The sequence below is a fragment of the Carya illinoinensis genome, chromosome 12 (genome assembly GCF_018687715.1).
Source record: "Carya illinoinensis cultivar Pawnee chromosome 12, C.illinoinensisPawnee_v1, whole genome shotgun sequence".
Taxonomy (NCBI): Eukaryota; Viridiplantae; Streptophyta; class Magnoliopsida; order Fagales; family Juglandaceae; genus Carya; species Carya illinoinensis.
This window is the reverse complement of record NC_056763.1, coordinates 26,932,118-26,951,620: the sequence shown is the minus strand read 5'-3', so window position 1 is coordinate 26,951,620 and position 19,503 is coordinate 26,932,118. Positions and strand designations below refer to the sequence as shown.

The 19,503-nt window shown below is 33.3% G+C and overlaps 1 protein-coding gene and 1 pseudogene across 1 annotated transcript; both read left to right on the top strand.

Annotated features, from left to right (window-relative positions):
* Positions 1-354: 354 nt before the first annotated feature.
* On the top strand, positions 355-1,274 carry LOC122288927 (protein P21-like). Its single transcript, XM_043095758.1, has one exon. It carries the CDS (start codon positions 381-383, stop codon positions 1,062-1,064), a length of 684 nt encoding a protein of 227 aa, XP_042951692.1. The 5' UTR covers positions 355-380; the 3' UTR covers positions 1,065-1,274.
* A 10,509-nt stretch (positions 1,275-11,783) lies between these two features.
* On the top strand, positions 11,784-12,807 carry LOC122290184 (annotated as a pseudogene).
* The last annotated feature ends 6,696 nt before the right edge of the window (positions 12,808-19,503 follow it).

The following is a 19,503-nucleotide window of genomic DNA, read 5'->3' as shown; positions in this document are numbered from 1 at the left end:
AAACAGAACATTTTTTATTCGTATTTTGTTTATTTATTTTGGGAAGATAATAATATGAGATGTTTCCATACTCATGCGCACGCAAAATTATTCTCGATCGTACGCCATGAGCAATATCGTTCACATGACTTGAGATATATATGGCCTTTCGTTTCCAGGCTAACTTTTTGTTGACTTGTCTTCGAAACAAGCCGAAGATAATTAAATAGGGTGTCAGATTGAGACTTTAAATAAAACAGCAAAATAGGGGATTGTATTTTCCAAGAAAATAATGTCGGTAGGCCCATACGCAATTCAAGTTTTCAACAACTAGCACCGAGCTTGCCCTATATAAACCCACCAACAAGCCACTAAACCACTATATCTTTTCACTCTTCAAAATGATTCTGATCTCCAAAAACGTATTGTACACTTTCTGTTTCCTTTATGCTCTCTGCTTTTCCCTTGCCCATGCAGCTAGATTTGTCATAACAAATAATTGTCCCTACACGGTTTGGGCTGGGGCTGTACCTGGTGGTGGCATGCAGCTCAACCCACAGGGTGGAACTTGGAACCTTGATGTTGGTGCAGGCACCAAAGGGGCTCGCATCTGGCCACGAACTGGGTGCAATTTCGATGGGGCTGGGCGCGGCAGATGCCAAACCGGTGATTGCGGTGGGCTTCTCCAATGCCAAGCCTATGGTGCACCCCCAAACACCCTAGCAGAATATGCACTAAACCAGTTTAACAATTTGGATTTCTTTGATATCTCACTTGTTGACGGGTTTAATGTTCCCATGGAATTTAGCCCCATCTCTAATGGGTGCACCCGTGGGATAAGATGTACTGCTGATATCAATGGGCAGTGCCCCAATGAGTTGAGGGCTCCCGGTGGATGTAACAATCCATGCACTGTATTTAAGACCGATCAATATTGTTGCAATTCTGGGAGTTGCATGCCAACAAGCTATTCTAGATTTTTCAAGGATCGTTGCCCTGATGCTTACAGTTACCCTAAGGATGACCAAACTAGCACATTTACATGCAATGGTGGGACTAACTACAAGGTTGTGTTCTGCCCTTGATGCAGTGCCCCTCAGAACTAGTACCAACCGACGTATGTAGTATTTATGTGATGATGTAATAAAAGCTTTAAGGTTGCTTGGTGAGCACACCTTGTAGTGTGCAAAATGCAAACGCCAACCTTCGTACTAGAGATGATGATCTCGTAACGTTTCTAAACTAGTTACCATTTTGTAGTTTAACCTATCAAGCGCTAAAATTCAAACTTTCAACTGTGATCTATGTCGGTGCTTCTATATATATTTGATTATTTGTTGTGGTTGATGAGGAAGCAAGTCATGCATATTGATTGATGGGGGGTAAATGAACGTGTAAATTTTATCCATAAATGGACCCGCAATGGTCAACGAGGAAGCAAGTCATGTGCGTTGATTAATGGGAAGTAGATGAACTTGTAACTTTTATCCATAAATCGACCCACAAGGTGACGCCGGACAGAATGCATGGTTAGTTTTAACATAGGATTTAGAGAAGACAAGATATTTGTCTAAAAATATAGAAATTTTTTTGAAAATTATTGATTAATAATAAAATTTGAAATTATGTTTTTTTTAAATAAAAAAATCTAAATTATTAAATGAGAAATAAATACATAAATAAATAAAAATACTATAAAAAATTTGACCAAAATCTAAATCAGAATTATTTTCAAAACTTGAAATTAACTAAATATTTACTAATAAGATAAAAATAAGTATATATATATGATTTAAGAAAAAATAACTAATATTACGTTAGTCTAAAGAAGATATTAATTTCTTTTTATATTTATACAAATTCATCTTCTTAAAATAATATTTCAACATAATCAATACAAAATCTGGACCTTAATACGTGTATTAATTTGGATGATTTGCATCCCAAGGGTAAGGATCCCCCAATTCCAATAGCTATATATAGCAATCAACTCGAACAACTTTAGGGTCATTATGATTTTCCCTGCTACCGTGTTTGACTAAATATGTACATATATATATATATATATATATATATAGAGGAATGCTATACATCATTTTACATCACATATTTTATATATTTAATATTATTATTTATTTATTTATTTATTTTTATTTTTATTAAACTAATTAAATTGTTCTATTTATTATTCATACACTACATATACTACAGGAAATAAGATCTTTTCTGACGACCAAAGTCGTCGAAAATACTACTAAATCTAGTCGCTATTACTTATTACCGGCTATTCATAGTTGCCACATAGTAGCCGCTACTAAAGAGCCAAGTAAAAATTTTTCTGGCTACTTTGAAAATTGCTAGAAATACAGATTATTTCCGACAATAATAATAGCCGCAAATGTAAAAAAATTTTGTCTCAAAAATTTTTGCCAAGATCCATGATCCATGGCCAAATTTATTTCCGGCTATATATTTTTCGCCGGAAATTAAAATTTTCGGCTACTTTTTCAAAGCCGAAAATAGAGTAGGAAGTGGCCAAATTTATTTCAGGCTATATATTTTTTGCCGGAAATATATATTTGCGGCTACTTTTTCAAAATCGAAAATAGAGTTGACGCGTTTGCTGGAAGTGGCCAAAGTTATTTCCGGCTATATGTTTTTTGCTGGAAATAAGAGTTTGCAGCTATTATTTATAGCCGGAAATATATGCTGGCTTGGTTAATTGGCCAAAATTTTATTCCGACGAAAATGTTCGAAACCTGAATATGTTTTTTTGGTTCATACGTTGTTTTTTCATGATATTTATTTCTTTTATGACAGGTACTTGGTTGTTAATAAATTAAAAAATGCTATATTTGGAGAAATTCATTTAGTTAAAGCTTGAAACATCATTCATTTAACCTCAGAGTACAAATTTGAAATTCACCACTGTCATTGTTTTAAGTTTTACATAATTATACCATCCAACATATCACAATGGAATATAAATTTACAAGTGAAATTTTTCCTAGCTGGATTTAACTTTGATTCCATCAATTTTTGACAGCTTCTGAAATGTTTTTGCTCTATATTTCTTGATATCTTGATTCAATCTTGTGAGAAACAAGAACAAAAAATAGATAATGAGGTTTTAGATTTATATTAACTACCATAAACAAAAAAGTTACAGGAATTAAGACCATCACTTTTAGATTATGTTCTTGCAGTAAGAAACAACTAAGCAGTAAGAACCTTTAGATTATGTTCTTCAATAAGTGGGTTTACTTGGGTATAACATATATATATATATATAGACCATATTGTATATAGTTGCCAACCCCAAACATATATGAAATTCTAAGCAGACATAAACCTAATATGAATGGCGAAAGGAGATTAAGCTTACAAGTAAGCTATGAGCACCCCTCAATCATAAAATCACGCTACATGCTACACTCCAAGCAATATTAATTAAAAGCTGGTTTTTGTAAACCTGAATAAGGACACATAGATATAGACATATATATATATATATATATATATAATCAGTCTTATATATATAACAAAATAAGATGTGGATCTTATAAATATTTGACTAACTCAAGAAATATTGTACTTCCTATCAGGCTGTACTATACACAATTAAGATTGCGTAAAACAAACGTTCAGATGGATGATATGGTAAATTGGAGCAATTGAATTATTAGGTACAGTCGTATAAATATTGTAAGGGGGGGTTGCAGTTACTAAATCCATCAAAACAACCCCATTTAAAAAGAAAAATGACAAAAAAAGAATTGATATGAACATTTAGTCTGATCATCTGTGATCATGTCTATATCAAGGGTGATTGAAAAGAATTGCTTGGTGAGTAGGCATGGGCAGGTGAGGATCTATAGGACCAGTAGTTGGTGCAATGGCAATTGCCACGATCAGTTAATGACCTAATTATTTACCAAATCAGATGAAATTTTGTGGGTTTTTGTTTTTCTTGATTTGCCATCACTGCCTGAATCACTCAACTGAAGCCCATTGTCATTTTTTATTTTTATTTTGTGGTATGTGGGAATCACTGGGGATTGTAATTCTGTCAGGCGCATAAAAGCTTCAACTTTTTCGTTTGTTTGTTTGTTTTGGATGGTGCATAAAAGCATGCTACCTACTTTCAGTGATAGTGGTAAGGCCACTAATCCAAATGATTAGTGGCATTTGGATTAAGCCATGCATGCACCTTTTAGTTTTCTTCCTTATCTTGGTCATGATATTCAAGATATCATATATCCCACGGACTGGAAATTCAATTTCTATGATTCGAGCATTCATTCTACAGTAGAGAGATCTCTGTACTAGCATGAGTTAGGTCAACATATTCTCATCCATCAATCAATACTGGCACATGATTACTGAAAGAAAACCTAATCATCGCCGGTAAACATGGTACAAAAGCTTCTAATAGAAGTGATTCAATGCTATTATATATATATATATATATATATGAATAATGATATACTTATCACTCTTTCACCACTATTTTACCATTTTTTTTAATTTTTTTAACATTTTTCTTTTACTTAATAATTAAGCAAGTGACTATCACTAAAATTATATATTTTTTAAATTTTTTCTTAATGGCTAAGGATGTTAAAAAAATATTTAAAATAAAAAAATAAAAAAATAAATACATTATAAGTGATAAAATAGTGATAAAAGAGTAGTAAGTATATCATTACCCTATATGAATATACCAGAATATTACGTACAAGGATACATACGTATATATATTGTGAATAAACAACATACCAATTAAGCTCATTCTGACAAATTAATTCATGATCAGTAATAATTATTAATCCATGCAGTAAGTACTCATGAGATCATGTATATATGGTTAATTTTGTCAGAATAAACAACACCATCCACTTTCAACCACCATGCAGTATATTATACGTACTGAATATGCATATCGTACTGAATATGCAACAACCTCATGTACACACATACATGCTACCTACACTGAAACTTAATAACAAGCAATTGGGAATTAAAAGAACCTATTGTTATTCAATTAGATGGATCTTAAGAGAATGGCGTCAGATTATTATGACTTCTTGGTCTAATACTATTAATTATAGCTAGCCATAGATAAAGCTTGTAAAATGTGGGAAAATAGGACTCGGGTCTGATAAAAAAACTAGTCATCAACCCATTAATTTATGCCTGCATAAATCAAACAACTGGTCGCCTCTACCTTCATAAAGTTGGACTGTTGTGATAATGAAGGTGCAAAAATCGAAAACATGTACGTACAGAAAAAAAAAAAAATACCAGAAACTCGCATGGAAAGAAGATTAAGCTTTAAATCCAACATTAGTCACAAATAGCTAGCTGTTCACAATAGCTTTGAGTTAAGCCAAAAAACGTGACTCTAACAAGCAATGTTATAGAAAAAATGAAAAAAATATATATAATAAATGTGATGTGTGAAGTGTGGGGATAATAAGTATAATTTTTCATATATCTAAGGCACGTAATTAATATACTGCATTAGATCAAGTACGTACTGTCATGCATGCGCGCTCAGCGCCATGCATTAAAACGTATAGATTCATAAGATCATCAGGTTATGTAGAATTTGTAAATGAAACAGAGGATTTGATAAAAAAGAAACTGAACTCATTCTCATTATCAAAAATGCTTAATGGATATATCTGTACAAAAGACTCTATTTATAGACTTGTGATGGATCATTATGACTATACAATTCTTGATATCTGACTGTACAATTCTTGATATTTGGCTAACTTTACTTGCCTACCCTTGTAACTAACTTAACTAACTATATTTAGATGAAGCCTTTTGTTTGGCTTCTCAGGACTTCAATTCTAATTCTTCTATATAACTCTATACATTCCAACACCCCCCCTCAAGATGAGAATGGATGTTAATCATTCCCATCTTGCAAAGAAGATGATGAAAGTTAAGAGATCCGAGAGGTTTGGTTAAGATGTCTGCTAGCTGATGCTTGGAAGGAATATGGATAATCTTGATGAGGCCTTCTTGTAGTTTTTCTCGAACCAAATGGCAATCCAATTGGATATGTTTTGTTCTTTCATGATGAACAGGATTTGAGGCAATATCAGAGGCAGGTTTGCTGTCAGTGTAAAGTAGTGCAGCTTGAGAATGAACTATGTTGAAGTCAGCCAAAAGATAAGCCAGCCATTGAAGTTCACAAGTTGTAGAAGCTAGGGCTCTATATTCAAATTCTGCTGGGATCTACTAACAGTAGGTTGTTTCTTTGACTTCCAAGAGATAAGAGAGTCACCTATGAAAACTGTAAATCCAGTGACACTTCTTCTAGTGTCTAAACAGCCCCCCCAGTCACTATCTGAATAGGCCTTTAGGTGCAAGGTAGATGCTGCAGATAGAAAAATGCCTTGACCTGGTGTAGCCTTTATGTATCTCAGAACCCTTTCAGTAGCTTGAAGGTGCATGGTGCTAGGATTAGACATAAACTGACTAAGTGCTTGTACTGAATAAGCCAGGTCAGGTCTTGTGATTGTGAGGTAGAGTAGTCTGCCAATTAGTTTTCTGTAAGAGGCAGGATCAGATAAAGGAGGAGTAGAGTCATTTGCAGTGAGCTTTAAAGTTGATTCCATAGGAAACGCCACGGGTTTGCAACCAGAGAAGCCACTATCTTGGAGAATATCTAGAGCATACTTTCTTTGACAGAGAGTGATGCCCTTGGCTAATCTAGCCACCTCAATACCCAAGAAATATTTCAACTCACCCAAGTCTTTGATGGTAAAGGAATCATGTAAAAATTTCTTTACAGTAGCTATTTGCTCAAGATTATCAGAGAAAATTATAACATCATCCACATATATCAATAAGGCCATGAAACTAGTTGAAGTTTGTTTTATGAAAAGGCTTGAATCTGACTTGCCTTGAGTAAAACCAAACTGAAGTAAGGATGAAGACAGTTTAGAAAACCACTGTCTTGAGGCCTGTTTCAGACCATATAAGCTCTTTCTGAGTTTGCAAACTCGAGGATCATTAGGGGCTGAAAAACCTGGTGGTAATTGCATGTACACTTCTTCATTCAAGTCACCATGCAAGAAGGCATTATTTACATCAAGTTGATGTAAATGCCATTATTTTATGGCAGCAACAGCAAGTAAGACATGCACAGTTGTCATTTTTGCAACATGAGAGTAAGTGTCAAAAAAATCTAGGCCTTCTTGTTGAGTATACCCATTTGCTACTAATCTAGCTTTGTATCTCTCAACTGTACCATTAGCTTTAAATTTCACACGATATACCCATTTGCAACCTATTGCAATTTTATTTGGAGGTAAAATGGCAAGATCCCAAGTTTTATTAAGTTCAAGAGCTTTTATTTCATCTGCCATAGCAACTTGCCATTGAGGGTGTGGAATGGCTTGTTTGAAAGTTTTGGGCTCAAAGATAGAAGAAACAGCAGAGACAAAAGCTTTGTGGTTAGGAGATAATTTGGAAGTAGAAAGAAAAGAGAGAATAGAATGAGGCTTACCAGGAGAACAACTGGGAGATACTTGAGCTGCTGAAGCAATCTTGGTCATGTTACCACAATAGTAATTCTGCAAATATGTAGGTGGATGCTTAACTCTTTCAGATCTTCTAAGAGTGTTAGTCTCAGTATTAGCAGAAGTATTGGAGGAAATATTTGAGAGAATTGATAGAGAAGAAGTATTTGGGACTGTTGAGTCATAGATTTGAGGAAAATCAGGAAAAACAAAGGATGTATGGATGGTGTTTGGAATAGAAGGAAAGATTGACTCATGGAAGACCACATTTCTAAATACAAAGGTTTTGAGGGTGAGTAGATCAAGAACTTTGTATCCTTTTATATGAGGTGGGTAGCCAAGGAATATACATTTGGAAGCTCTTGGTTGAAACTTGTCTCGATTGCTTGTAATTGTGCTTGCAAAACACAAGCATCCAAAGACTTTGAGATGCTTATAATCTGGTAGTTTTTGAAATAAGAGGTAATATGGGGTCTGGTTATTGAGTATGGAGGAAGGAGTACGACTAATAAGATGTGTGGCAGTTAAGACACAATCTGTCCAGTAAGGCAAAGGTAGTTTTGACTGAAACAAAAGAGCACTAGCTACATTCAATAGATGTTGGTGTTTTCTTTCAACCCTACCATTTTGCTGAGGTGTTTCAACACATGATAATTGATGTATAATGCCATGCTCTTAATAAAAAACAGGCATATTAAGCTCTTGACCATTATCTGTTCTAAGAGTTTGAATGTTTGTGTTAAATTGAGTATGAACATAGGTAATAAAGCTATTGAGTAGAAACCGAGTGTCTGTTTTTGCTTTCATAAGAAACAACCAAGTAAACCTTGTGTAATCATCTATGTTGGTTAGAAAGTATTTATAACCAGAATATGATGTAGTGGAGAAGGGACCCCAAATATCACAATGAACTAATTGAAAAGCTTTATTGGAATAACTGTTTGATACAGGAAATGATAGCTTCTTTTGTCTAGCTAAGGGGCAAATCTCACAGACATGATTGTGAGCAACTTTTATAGAAGAATCAAATGAACTAATGATTTGCATTCTTGCAGATGGAATGTGTCCTAATCGAAAATGCCATACATCAGAATTGATATTACAAGTTTCAGCTAAAGAAGTAGAAGAAATAACAGAATCAGGCATTGTATTGTTTGTTTCAGCAGAGAAGTTTTGTAGATGGTATAGACTAGATTTCTCTTCAGCAAGCCCAATCATCTTCCATTTGCTGAGATCCTGCAGAATACATTTGGATTGAAGAAAGAACAATCCAATTGAATTATCTTTAGTCAATCTTGAAGCTGAAATAAGATTGATATTGAAAGCAGGAACATAAAGGGCATTATGCAGAATTATGTTGGGTGAAAATTTCACATTTACAGTAAAGATAATAGGAACAGATTGACCATTAGGTAAATGAACTGTGGAAGGTGTACTGGGAATAGTAATGGAATAGAAAAGATGAGGGGAACAGATCAAATGATATGTTGCCCCAGTATCAAGAATCCAAGTGGAATGATTCTTTGATGATGAAACTGTGTTACAAGAGAATAAATTACCTGAGGTAGAGGCAACATTAGCTGTTGCAGTAGGATTAATATTTGAGTTTGATAGGCTATTGGTAAGTATAAGTAAATTTTGAATTTGCTCTTGAGAAAAAATCATGTTGGAAATACTTGGATTCTGCTCCAAAGAAGAAACATTGTTAGCAATGGGCAATCTTGGAACAACACCTCCAGATGATGTAGAGAAAGATCTTTTGCCTCGTGGACCCTTCCATCCAGGTGGATAACCAATTAGCTGAAAACACTTGTCTGCAAGGTGGCCAGAATAACCACAATGAGATTATATCACATCTGTTTTTCCTTTTGGCTTTGTGAATCTAACTCCATTTGTTGATGCTTGTCTTGATGGTTGTGCAGCAATCATAGCATGAGAGTTAAGAGTGATGCCAACTGCATTAGTCAAGGATCTTTGGCTTTCTTCTTGAAGCAACAAAGAAAAAACCTTGCTCATGGAAGGTAATGGGGATTGAAGCAATAATTGACTTCTCATGGCTGAGTAAGAATCATGTAAGCCAATTAAGAACTTCATTACATAATCAGATTGTTGACGATCAGTGAGATTCTTTAAAATGTTACATGAACATCTAACCAGATTTCCACACTTATAGGATGGAATAGGACGAAAGCTAATATACTCATCCCATAAAGCCTTGAATTCACTGAAATATTCAGTAACAGATTTTGAGCCTTGAGAAATGGAACTAAGAGACTTTTCTAAAGTGAAAACTCTTGGACCATCACTTCTAAGATATCGGGTTTTGAGTTCTTCCCAAATATCAAATGCACTTGTGAAGTAGAGGAGACTGCCACGAAACTCTTTGGCAATTGAATTCATCAACCATGATAACACCAGATTATTAGCTCTCAGCCAAGCCACTTGAAGGCTAGAATTATCAGGATTAGGTTGAGCCAAGCTTCCATCAATGAAAGCTATCTTGTTCTTCATAGTGAGAGCAATGGAAATAGATCTACTCCATGCAATGCAGTTCTCACTCGTGAAGATTTCAGAAACAAGAAGGGCACCAGGATTGTCAGATGGATGCAGATAATAGTGACTCGATGAATCATCAGAAGGATTTGTCACAGTAGGAGAATTTGCCATAAAACCAGAGGAATTTTCCATAGAAGAAAGCAAGAAAAGATCAAGAAAAAATCAAGAAGAGCAGCGGAAGAATATTTATTTTCTCGATGATACCATGTAGAATTTGTAAATGAAACAGAGGATTTGATAAAAAAGAAACTGAACTCATTCTCATTATCAAAAATGCTTAATGGATATATCTGTACAAAAGACTCTATTTATAAACTTGTGATGGATCATTATGACTATACAATTCTTGATATCTGACTGTACAATTCTTGATATTTGGCCAACTTTATTTGCCTACCCTTGTAACTAACTTAACTAACTATCTTTAGATGAAGCCTTTTGTTTGGCTTCTCGGGACTTCAATTCTAATTCTTCTATGTAACTCTGTACATTCCAACAGGTTGAACAAGAAAGAAGTGAAAGCTGTATCACTTAATTGTGATGATCTTCATTTGAGTTTGACTATCAGAGTCATTCATTTAAAAAAAAATTTATCCCATCTCATCTAATTATTATAATTTTTTTAAAATTTTCATATAAAATAAAATAAATAATTCAACTTTTTTAAATACAAAAATAAAAATAATATTAAAAAATATATTCAAATAATATTTTATTCAACTTTTAATTTTTATATCAATTCATCGAATCTCATCTATAAAAAGAAACGAGTACTCGGCACTGTCAAGATAAATCGACTATAAGAAAAATAAATATTTTTTATAGATTTTTTATGATGATAATAATTATTTGTAACGAAAATAGACTCATTTTAATATAAAATAATTATTTTTACAAAAACTAACTAATTACAAATAAATAATTTTTTTATATTGATTTTAGAAACTGTCGAAAAGACAATTCGTATTACTATTCTCTATATACTGTAGATCGGTGGATTCAATTGAAACTATCGAAGAGACGATTGGTCATGATCTAGTTCATACTCTTAAGTCTTATATCATATCCTTGAAATCGATATCTAAGTACTGCATGCTTTGTGGTAGGGGTGTCAAATCGTGTAAACGGGTTGTGTTTGTATCGTGTCAAAGCATGTATATTATATTATATAGGTCAATCTTAACCCGACCCATTAAGCTTATCGTGTCAAGATCTCAAACCCTAACAAGGCCCATTAGCATAACGGGTCGTGTCGTGTCAATCCATTTTGACCTATTAGTAAATATTATTAAATAGATTAACACGACACAATACAATCTGTTTCAAAATGGGTACATATTATCCATACTGTTCCTATATAAAATGTTTGAACTAAAGCCCTACGGGTAGTTGACCAATGGGCTGGCTGTACGACCCAAACATATCAGCCTCACTGTCCTTTCAAAACAAATTGAAGACCTTACAAAGTATTGCACTATAGCTCAATACAACAATTTTTCTTTTTAAAAACAAAAGAATAATTGTTGTTTTATTTTTCCTATCTGTTGAATTATATCCGAGTAAAGTCCGACCGAGACAAAATAGCTAGACCGAGAAAGTTGCCCAAAAGAACACCTTGAGTCTTGACTGGGCCAAAAGCGTCGTGGCTCTTACGAAACAGATGACCGGTTGCTATCTCTTAGCAAGCACACACAGCTCAAACCACTCATTAAGCTTAGCCTGTGTATGTAATGACGTATCGTCCCTCCTCAAAATGATCAGCCCTTCCAAAAACCTCTCCATCAATTCCTACTACCTTTATATCACCCTCTGCTTTGCCCTAACCCATGGGGCCAGATTTGTCATAACAAACAATTGCAGTTACACAGTTTGGGCTGCGGCTATACCCGGTGGTGGCATGGAGCTCAACCCAGGGGGTGGAACATGGACCATTGACGTTAGTCCCGGAACCACGAGGGGTCGAATCTAGCCGTGAACTGGTTGCAGCTTCAATGGAGCTGGGCATGGCAGATGTCTAACCGGCGACTGTGGCGGCGAAGGTAAGTATAATTTGACCGCCTGAACTTATATATCTTGTTTCAGTATATTTTTCCATTACTTTCTCATTTTTTAGCATTTTCCAGCTAGTGCTGCTCAAAGAAATTTGAACCGAGTAGGTGCATATTCCATCTCACAAGAATCGAGTCATCCCCTTATTGGAATCTTGGGGTTTGCACTATGTGGCGTTGGTGGGCCACTCCAATGCCAAGCCTATGGTGCACCCCCAAATACCTTAGCGGAATATGCACTAAACCAATTTAACAATTTGGATTTCTTTGATATCCCCCTTGTTGATGGGTTTAATGTTCCCATGGAATTTAGTCCCACCTTTAATGGGTGCACCCGTGGGATAAGATGTACTGCCGATATCAATGGGCAGTGCCCCAATGAGTTGAAGGCTCCCGGTGGATGTAATAATCCATGCACTATATTCAAGACCGATCAATATTGTTGCAATTCTGGAAGTTGCAGGCCTACAAACTATTCCAAATTTTTCAAGACTCGTTGCCCTGATGCTTATAGTTACCCGGATGACCAAAACGGGACATTTACATGCAATGGTGGGACTAACTACAAGGTTACCTTCTGCCCTTGAAGAACCGGCATAGGACTAGCTTGCCGTATGAAAATGATGATGTAATGAGAGCTTAAGCTGGCTTATGCTATCCCATGTTGTAATGATATTTCTTTGCTCGGTTTGGATATAAGAGTTTCTATAATTCAACTCATCTCATTTAATTATTATAATTTTTTAAAATTTTAAAAAATATAATAAACAATTCAATTTTTTAAAATTTTAAAATAATAATAATATTATAAAATAATATCCTAATAATATTTTATTCAACTTTCATCTCAACTCACTATCCAAACCTACCTAAATGTATTTGAAAATATGAAATTATTAAGCTGAATTATTTTCCTTCTAGCCATCATTTTTTTCAGGCCTCTCTTTCCTTCATGCTTGCTTCAGTGCTTGTGCTAACTTTCATCCCTATTTTAAGTGCGGCAAGAAATCTATGTAAAAGCAGCAAATGGGCCTAATAAATAAAGGACCTGATCTAATAATTGAAGTTTGTTACTTAATTAAGCATTGCTTGAAACTCGTTATCAGGCATGAGTTGTGCTATATGTAATACTTTTTATTATTTAAAAAAAAATTAAATATTTTTGAGTTTATTATTTATAAATTAATTCAATTCTTCTACTCGTTATTTATATATTAAATAATTAAAAAAATTAAAATAAATATAGGGTGCGGAGTTATATTTAAAATTTTTCATTGAACATTGTTGCCTGCGTGAACTGTCATAAAGATTTCGGGCTCGCTACCAGATTTCTGTGCATGCGTCTGACTATCAATGCAACCGATCGATGATCACACCAAGTCAGCCGCCAAAATAGCCTTCACGAGTCCTGACAGAAAATCTCAGAATTAGTCTTGCCTATACAGTATGAAGTCCAGCCAAACACGCATCAAGGCTGGACTCTTGAAGCTATTTTGACACCCCTACATCCAGCCGAATATCACTCAGAACATCTCCATCATCTCATAATGTTGAACAGCCAAGGTTGTAAGCCGTTTGGTGCAATAATAAAATAAAATATTCTTTCTGTAACTCTATTACTCACGACCAAGAACACGTACTCCCAAATGGAGTGCTCTTGTTCTTATTCCAGATTAATCTCTAGTAAACTTTTAGAAGCAGCTTCGTTTGGAAGATTTTTTTTGCTCTCCATGTAATGCATGGCAAAGGTCTGTAAAGCCAGGAATCATGGTCTACTAGGATCTTACTATTAGGAAACATGGTCTGTTTCGTAGCTTGGTGTTAAAGTTAGGTTTCAGAATCTGTTTTCAAAATTCTGACATCTCTTTGTCAATGGGTTTAATGTTCCTATGGAATTTAGCCACATTTCTAATAGGTGCACTCGTAGGATAAGATGTACTGCTGATATCAACGGCCAGTGTCTCAATACGTTTGATTGAGATTAGAATGGCATATGGCAGATAACAAGGATCCTTGTGTTATGATAAAAGTAGGGCGATATAAACAGCATTTTGTCACTTACGAGCCGTTCGCATATGTCCAAGATCGGACAAAAATTGTTTTAAGAAGTTGATTTTGTGCTCTTGTGGATTGTACTCCCAGGAATCATGGCCTGTTTTGGTAGCTTAGGGTTAAAATTAAGTGCCTAAAATTCTCTTTTCAGACATAATTGACGAGCTCAAATTTTCCACCGAATTGATCATCTACCAATTTTGGCAGGAAAACACAGAAGCAAAGAAATAATCAATCTTACAACAGTTATCTGACTGAAATCTCTCTCTATCTTCCCCCACTATATCTTTTAACCGGATGATACAGAGCTTCAAGCTCTGATTACAAATATTACAAGAGATAAATAGTAAAAGCGTCATGCTAGGGATTTTAACAGTAGATTACTACTGATTATCCCAGACAACTAGCTGCCTTATCCTCCACAGCTCGGCAACCTCACATTTCCTGGGGCCAGGATTGAAGAACTCCGGGATGGTTGATGTCCTGCCTGCATAGACTTTTCTGGTAAATCAAAATGGGATGAAATATCATTTTGGAAAAAGCTGTGTAAGCCAAAATCTGGCAATGCCAAACTACCATCCCTATGTCTGTGCGAGATGTCAAGTTCTTCCTGGAAGCTTCCTTGAACTGCCAAATTATCTTCCACTGGCATTACACCGGCTCGTAAGTGTCTTGAATGCAAATTCTAGGCATGGGTCTGGCCAAGAATCCCCAAAAGGAAAGGCAAGCTGTGGTTCTGGCATTATTTCAGTTTCAGGAAAATGCGGTTTCTCTTTGGGAACACTTCGGACTCAGAAGTTTCTAATAATAAAAATAATTTTAAAATTTGACATATCATAACAAATCACATCAGTTTACCAATTTATTTTTATAAAATCTCTTTATAGTTAAAGTATTTATCTTTCGTAAAATATAGAGCATATATATAAAGGCTTAATGAGCGAGATTCTTATTTATGCTTATGGGTAGTGTTACTATACCCTCTCAATTTTGTTCACTTGGTATGCCCCTAGTGCAAATTGCACTTTTATTTTTTATTTGTTGCCTTTTATTTCAAACATTTTTTTAACTTGTTTAAAAGTTTTTAAAAAATTAAAAATAAATCGCCAATACACTAATGGCCACTTTAAGCACAAAACAATTTCTTTTAAAAAAAATTAAATACATGAACAATCAAAATAAAAAGACAAAATAAGAGAGGATACTAATTATTCTTTTACTAATATATGATCTCTGGCTATAAACCGAGCGAGTAGCACAGTACTCGGCTTGATTATTTGCTAACAGGCTTTCGTTATTCTGGGTTTGATGCTTGCTTAATTAGCAGCTTCTATGCATACTTGACTCTTTATCCTGCTAGCTAGATGAACAAATTATATTCTACGGTACTTTTCTTTAAAGAATTTTTTTACTCATCATTCTTATATTACACACCATATTTATTTTTTTTATTTTATTTTTAATAAAATAAAATATTTCTTCTACTCATAATCTATACACCTAATCCGGGATGGAGAAAAAGAATTTTTCCCTACCCGATCTGAAATCTGGTTTTAGGGATTCCGGTTTAGGTTTTGGTTCCAAGTTTTGGCCTAGATCAAACCCAGGCCGAAACTCGAACCTACCCGGTTCGGGTACCCCGGAACCTTTTTTTTTTTTTTTTAAATGTTTTGAATATTAATGCAAGACTTTTAAATTGATCATTGACCATGAAAATAAATTAATATATATTATATATTTGTGTGTACATTTATATACTAGGAGATAGAAGAAATGGTTGTATATATATATATATGTGACATGCATGTATATATATTGTATGTGCTTTTAACATCTCATGATCAACACGTGAAAACATGCAAAGCATCGAATCGCGGCCTATGCATGCGTGTGAATGTATGCATGCATGGTACATATATATGACTTTGACATCAACATATATAGGGATTCAAGAGGGCTAAAAATAGGACAGTGATAGAGGAGAGATGGATGAATGAGATTTCACGTTCTATGCGAGGAAGGAGAAGGTTTAATACAGTTTGGTGTAAGTACCCAGAAGCCTGCCCCTCCAATATTCCAACATGTTTGGTCTCAAACTATCCCAAGTTAACAAAAAAATAAAAACCGGATTGAACTTGGAATCCGAATTTTTAAAAATTAGAATTTATCCAAGTTTAAAATTTGGATTCCAGTCTGAGTATACCCGAATTCTTAAATTGGAATTTAGATGAAACAGTCTTTTATACACCACATATTTAATAAAGAAAAAAATAAAAAAAATAATAAGAAATCATGTATAATGTATAATATAGGAATGAGAAATAAAAATTTTATTCTCTAAATGAGGTAAAAACCATTGCAGTACTGATATTGAATTTCTTCCGGTCTCTTGACACTTGTCTCTCCAATCCAAACGCGCCCAAAAAGATAAAATAAATATTTATTATGAGTTATTTGTCAAGAATACGACTAATTTCATCTAGAACTAATTCATTCTAACAAATAATAATAATTTTCGTAATAAATAATAGATCGTAAAAATATAAAATATAAAATATTTTTGGCCTTGTGCATTTATTACACCATGATTGCACGAACAACATGCAGCAGCTACATACAGGGATTTATTCCGTTCAGTACTGTCTTATTTCCCCTCAATGCAAAGTAGATTTTATTATAAAAAATATAAAAATCTCATTTTATTTTTTTTATGAGATTCACATTTTTATGAAATGATTATATAAAATTTATACATTTCAACCTTTACCTACATTACTCGAGGAAATCAATTAGGGGCAGGCTGGTGCGCATGCAGGATTCATCCGCCATTACTTTGAGATCATGACGCGAGCCGAGGGCTTTGTGGGGATGCTGAAGCTATGCTGGGAATTATTGGGTTCCATTGTCGTAGATCCCTTTTGAGACTAGACTACTGGCATTGATATTCTAGGCCATAGGACCACTAATTTATGTGTCGGTTAATTCATCTGTAGGGTATAATCGGTCCAGTCCAAAATTTTGGATTCATCATTTTTATTAAATCGGATTGTTAATTATCAGTCCGGTCCATCAAATTTTTTCATGGGCCCTTCTACAGCTACTGCTGGAAGTTTTTGTTAGGTTTAAAAAAAATTTTACATTATTTTTTAATATTTAAAAAAAATAAAAAAATTTATAATAATATTAAATAATTTTTTTCTTAATCACTAAGAAAAAGAAGAAAAAAAAAAAAAAACTGGGATCCCTATCTTTATTCTTTTTTCATTGTATATACTTATAGGTCTGATGATATTAGTCTAGTCAAAAGCTGGTTGGAAGCTAAGCAACAGTACCAACTTTGGAAAAAGGAAAACCCCAATTCCTCAACTGCACCGAAGAAAAAATTGCGGTCTTCTTGGTGGCTCTCTCTCTTCCACTAGCTAGCACAATGCATGGAAGAAGACCTAAAAACTTTAAAAAAACAATTAATAAGAAATTTCTAAAAAGAATTGAAAAAATGAATTATCTCAACTTTTCAAGAGACAACACTGAAAAAAAAAACAATTAAATTATCTCAACTTTAACCTAAAAATAAGCCAAAGAGTCGTGAACAAATGTAAAAAAAAATGTAAATTATTTTCAGAATCGCCTCTGTCTTCAATTAAAAAAGCCAAAAGTAAGAATAATGACAATAAATCAAATGACAAATTTCAAAATAATTTTCAACTGAAAATCTCAAAAACTATATGTTGGTATTTTTTCAATAAATATTAGTTGTAACGTTTGTTTATTGTCCACTAGACTACCAATGGTGTTTTTTGAAATTCTTTTAAGCCATTAAGGTTAGGAGTTATCTTGGATTTATTGTTGATCATTGGTTGCGCTTTGGGTGTTAAAGATAGTTGATAAGAGTTTTAAATAGTTGTGAGCATAGATTAAGTGAGTTTGTAGGTCACATTGAGATGAGTTTGATATGTTTTGGATGTATGAAGTATGTTGAGTTGTTGGCTTTTGAATAGGAAGTTAAAAAATTTGTGAATCTATCAATGATTGATTTTATTAATAATGATGGTGAAATATTGATTTTATTTATATGTTGTATTTATAAACACAATTATTATCATAAATTATTCCCAACACCTTTAAAAATTAATTTTTCACAAGTTTTTGTTTAGAGAAATTTATCTAAATCAAAATTGGTAAGAAATATATAATACCAACTAATTATTCATACAATATTCTCATGCCCCCATTTTGTTCCCAACTTTTGCTATATATTATGATCACAACCTGCAGGTGAGTTATTTCACATTTTTTTCACTCCAAAACTTTATTAATTAAAAATATGTATATTATAATAAATATTTTATTGTAATAAATAATTTTTTCCATGCCAATACTTATTTAATTAAAAATTCCCAAATTATGCCAACATGTTGTTCATTTAAAATTCTTCTAGCATGAAAATTATTTAATTCCAAACTTGTAAAAATAATAATTTTATTTCAATTATGAAGATGATATTCTCATGCTGAGCCTATTATCAATTGTTTTTACTGCCAATATGTTCATAAAAGCGGTAAAAGTCAATATTCGATCTTCTACATCAATAATTATTAAAATTTAATTATTATGAGAATAATAATTTGAATAATTATTATGCGACAGCTAGAGCAACCCAAAGTCAAAATGCTGTTAGGCTCAAAAGTTTAATTCTCATTTTATTGTTAAAAAAGAAAATTAAAAGCCTTTCATTTAAACATCTTAAAATTTAATTATTATAATTTTTTTAAATTTTTAAATAAAATACAAAAACTATTCAAAATTTTTAAATTTTAAAATAAAAAAAGTAGCGCTAAAGCTACCGAAAAAACATCACGAAAAAACCTTCCGAATGCACCTTTTTTTTTCATTTTTTATATTCTTAAATATATTTTTTTTTTTAAATTCACACCATCACTTAAAAAAATTTACTTAATCACTAAGTTGAAATGTTTTTTTTAAAAAAAGAATTCAGTAAAAAACAAAAAGCTCCTGAATTCGGGAGCTTTAACAATTCTAAAATAAAAATTATATTAAAAAATTATATTTTAACAATTTTTAACTTTATAATATTTTTATTATACTTTTTTTTTCTCTTCTCAAAACCTCATAAAATATTTTAAATCAAATCATTTCTAACTCATCTAATTTTAATTTAAATATCTCTTTACTATTCACAAAATATTTCAATTCATTTCATCTTATCTGTTAATTATAAAAATCAGGTCTAAATTAAATCACGGAATGCCGCCGGGGACCCGAAATAAATTATTAGCGGCAGGCGACCGCACATGAAATGACTAAAT

Bases quoted from the DNA above. Each gene is read 5' to 3' on its own strand.
- LOC122288927 (XM_043095758.1), top strand. From the start codon at position 381: ATGATTCTGATCTCCAAAAACGTATTGTACACTTTCTGTTTCCTTTAT.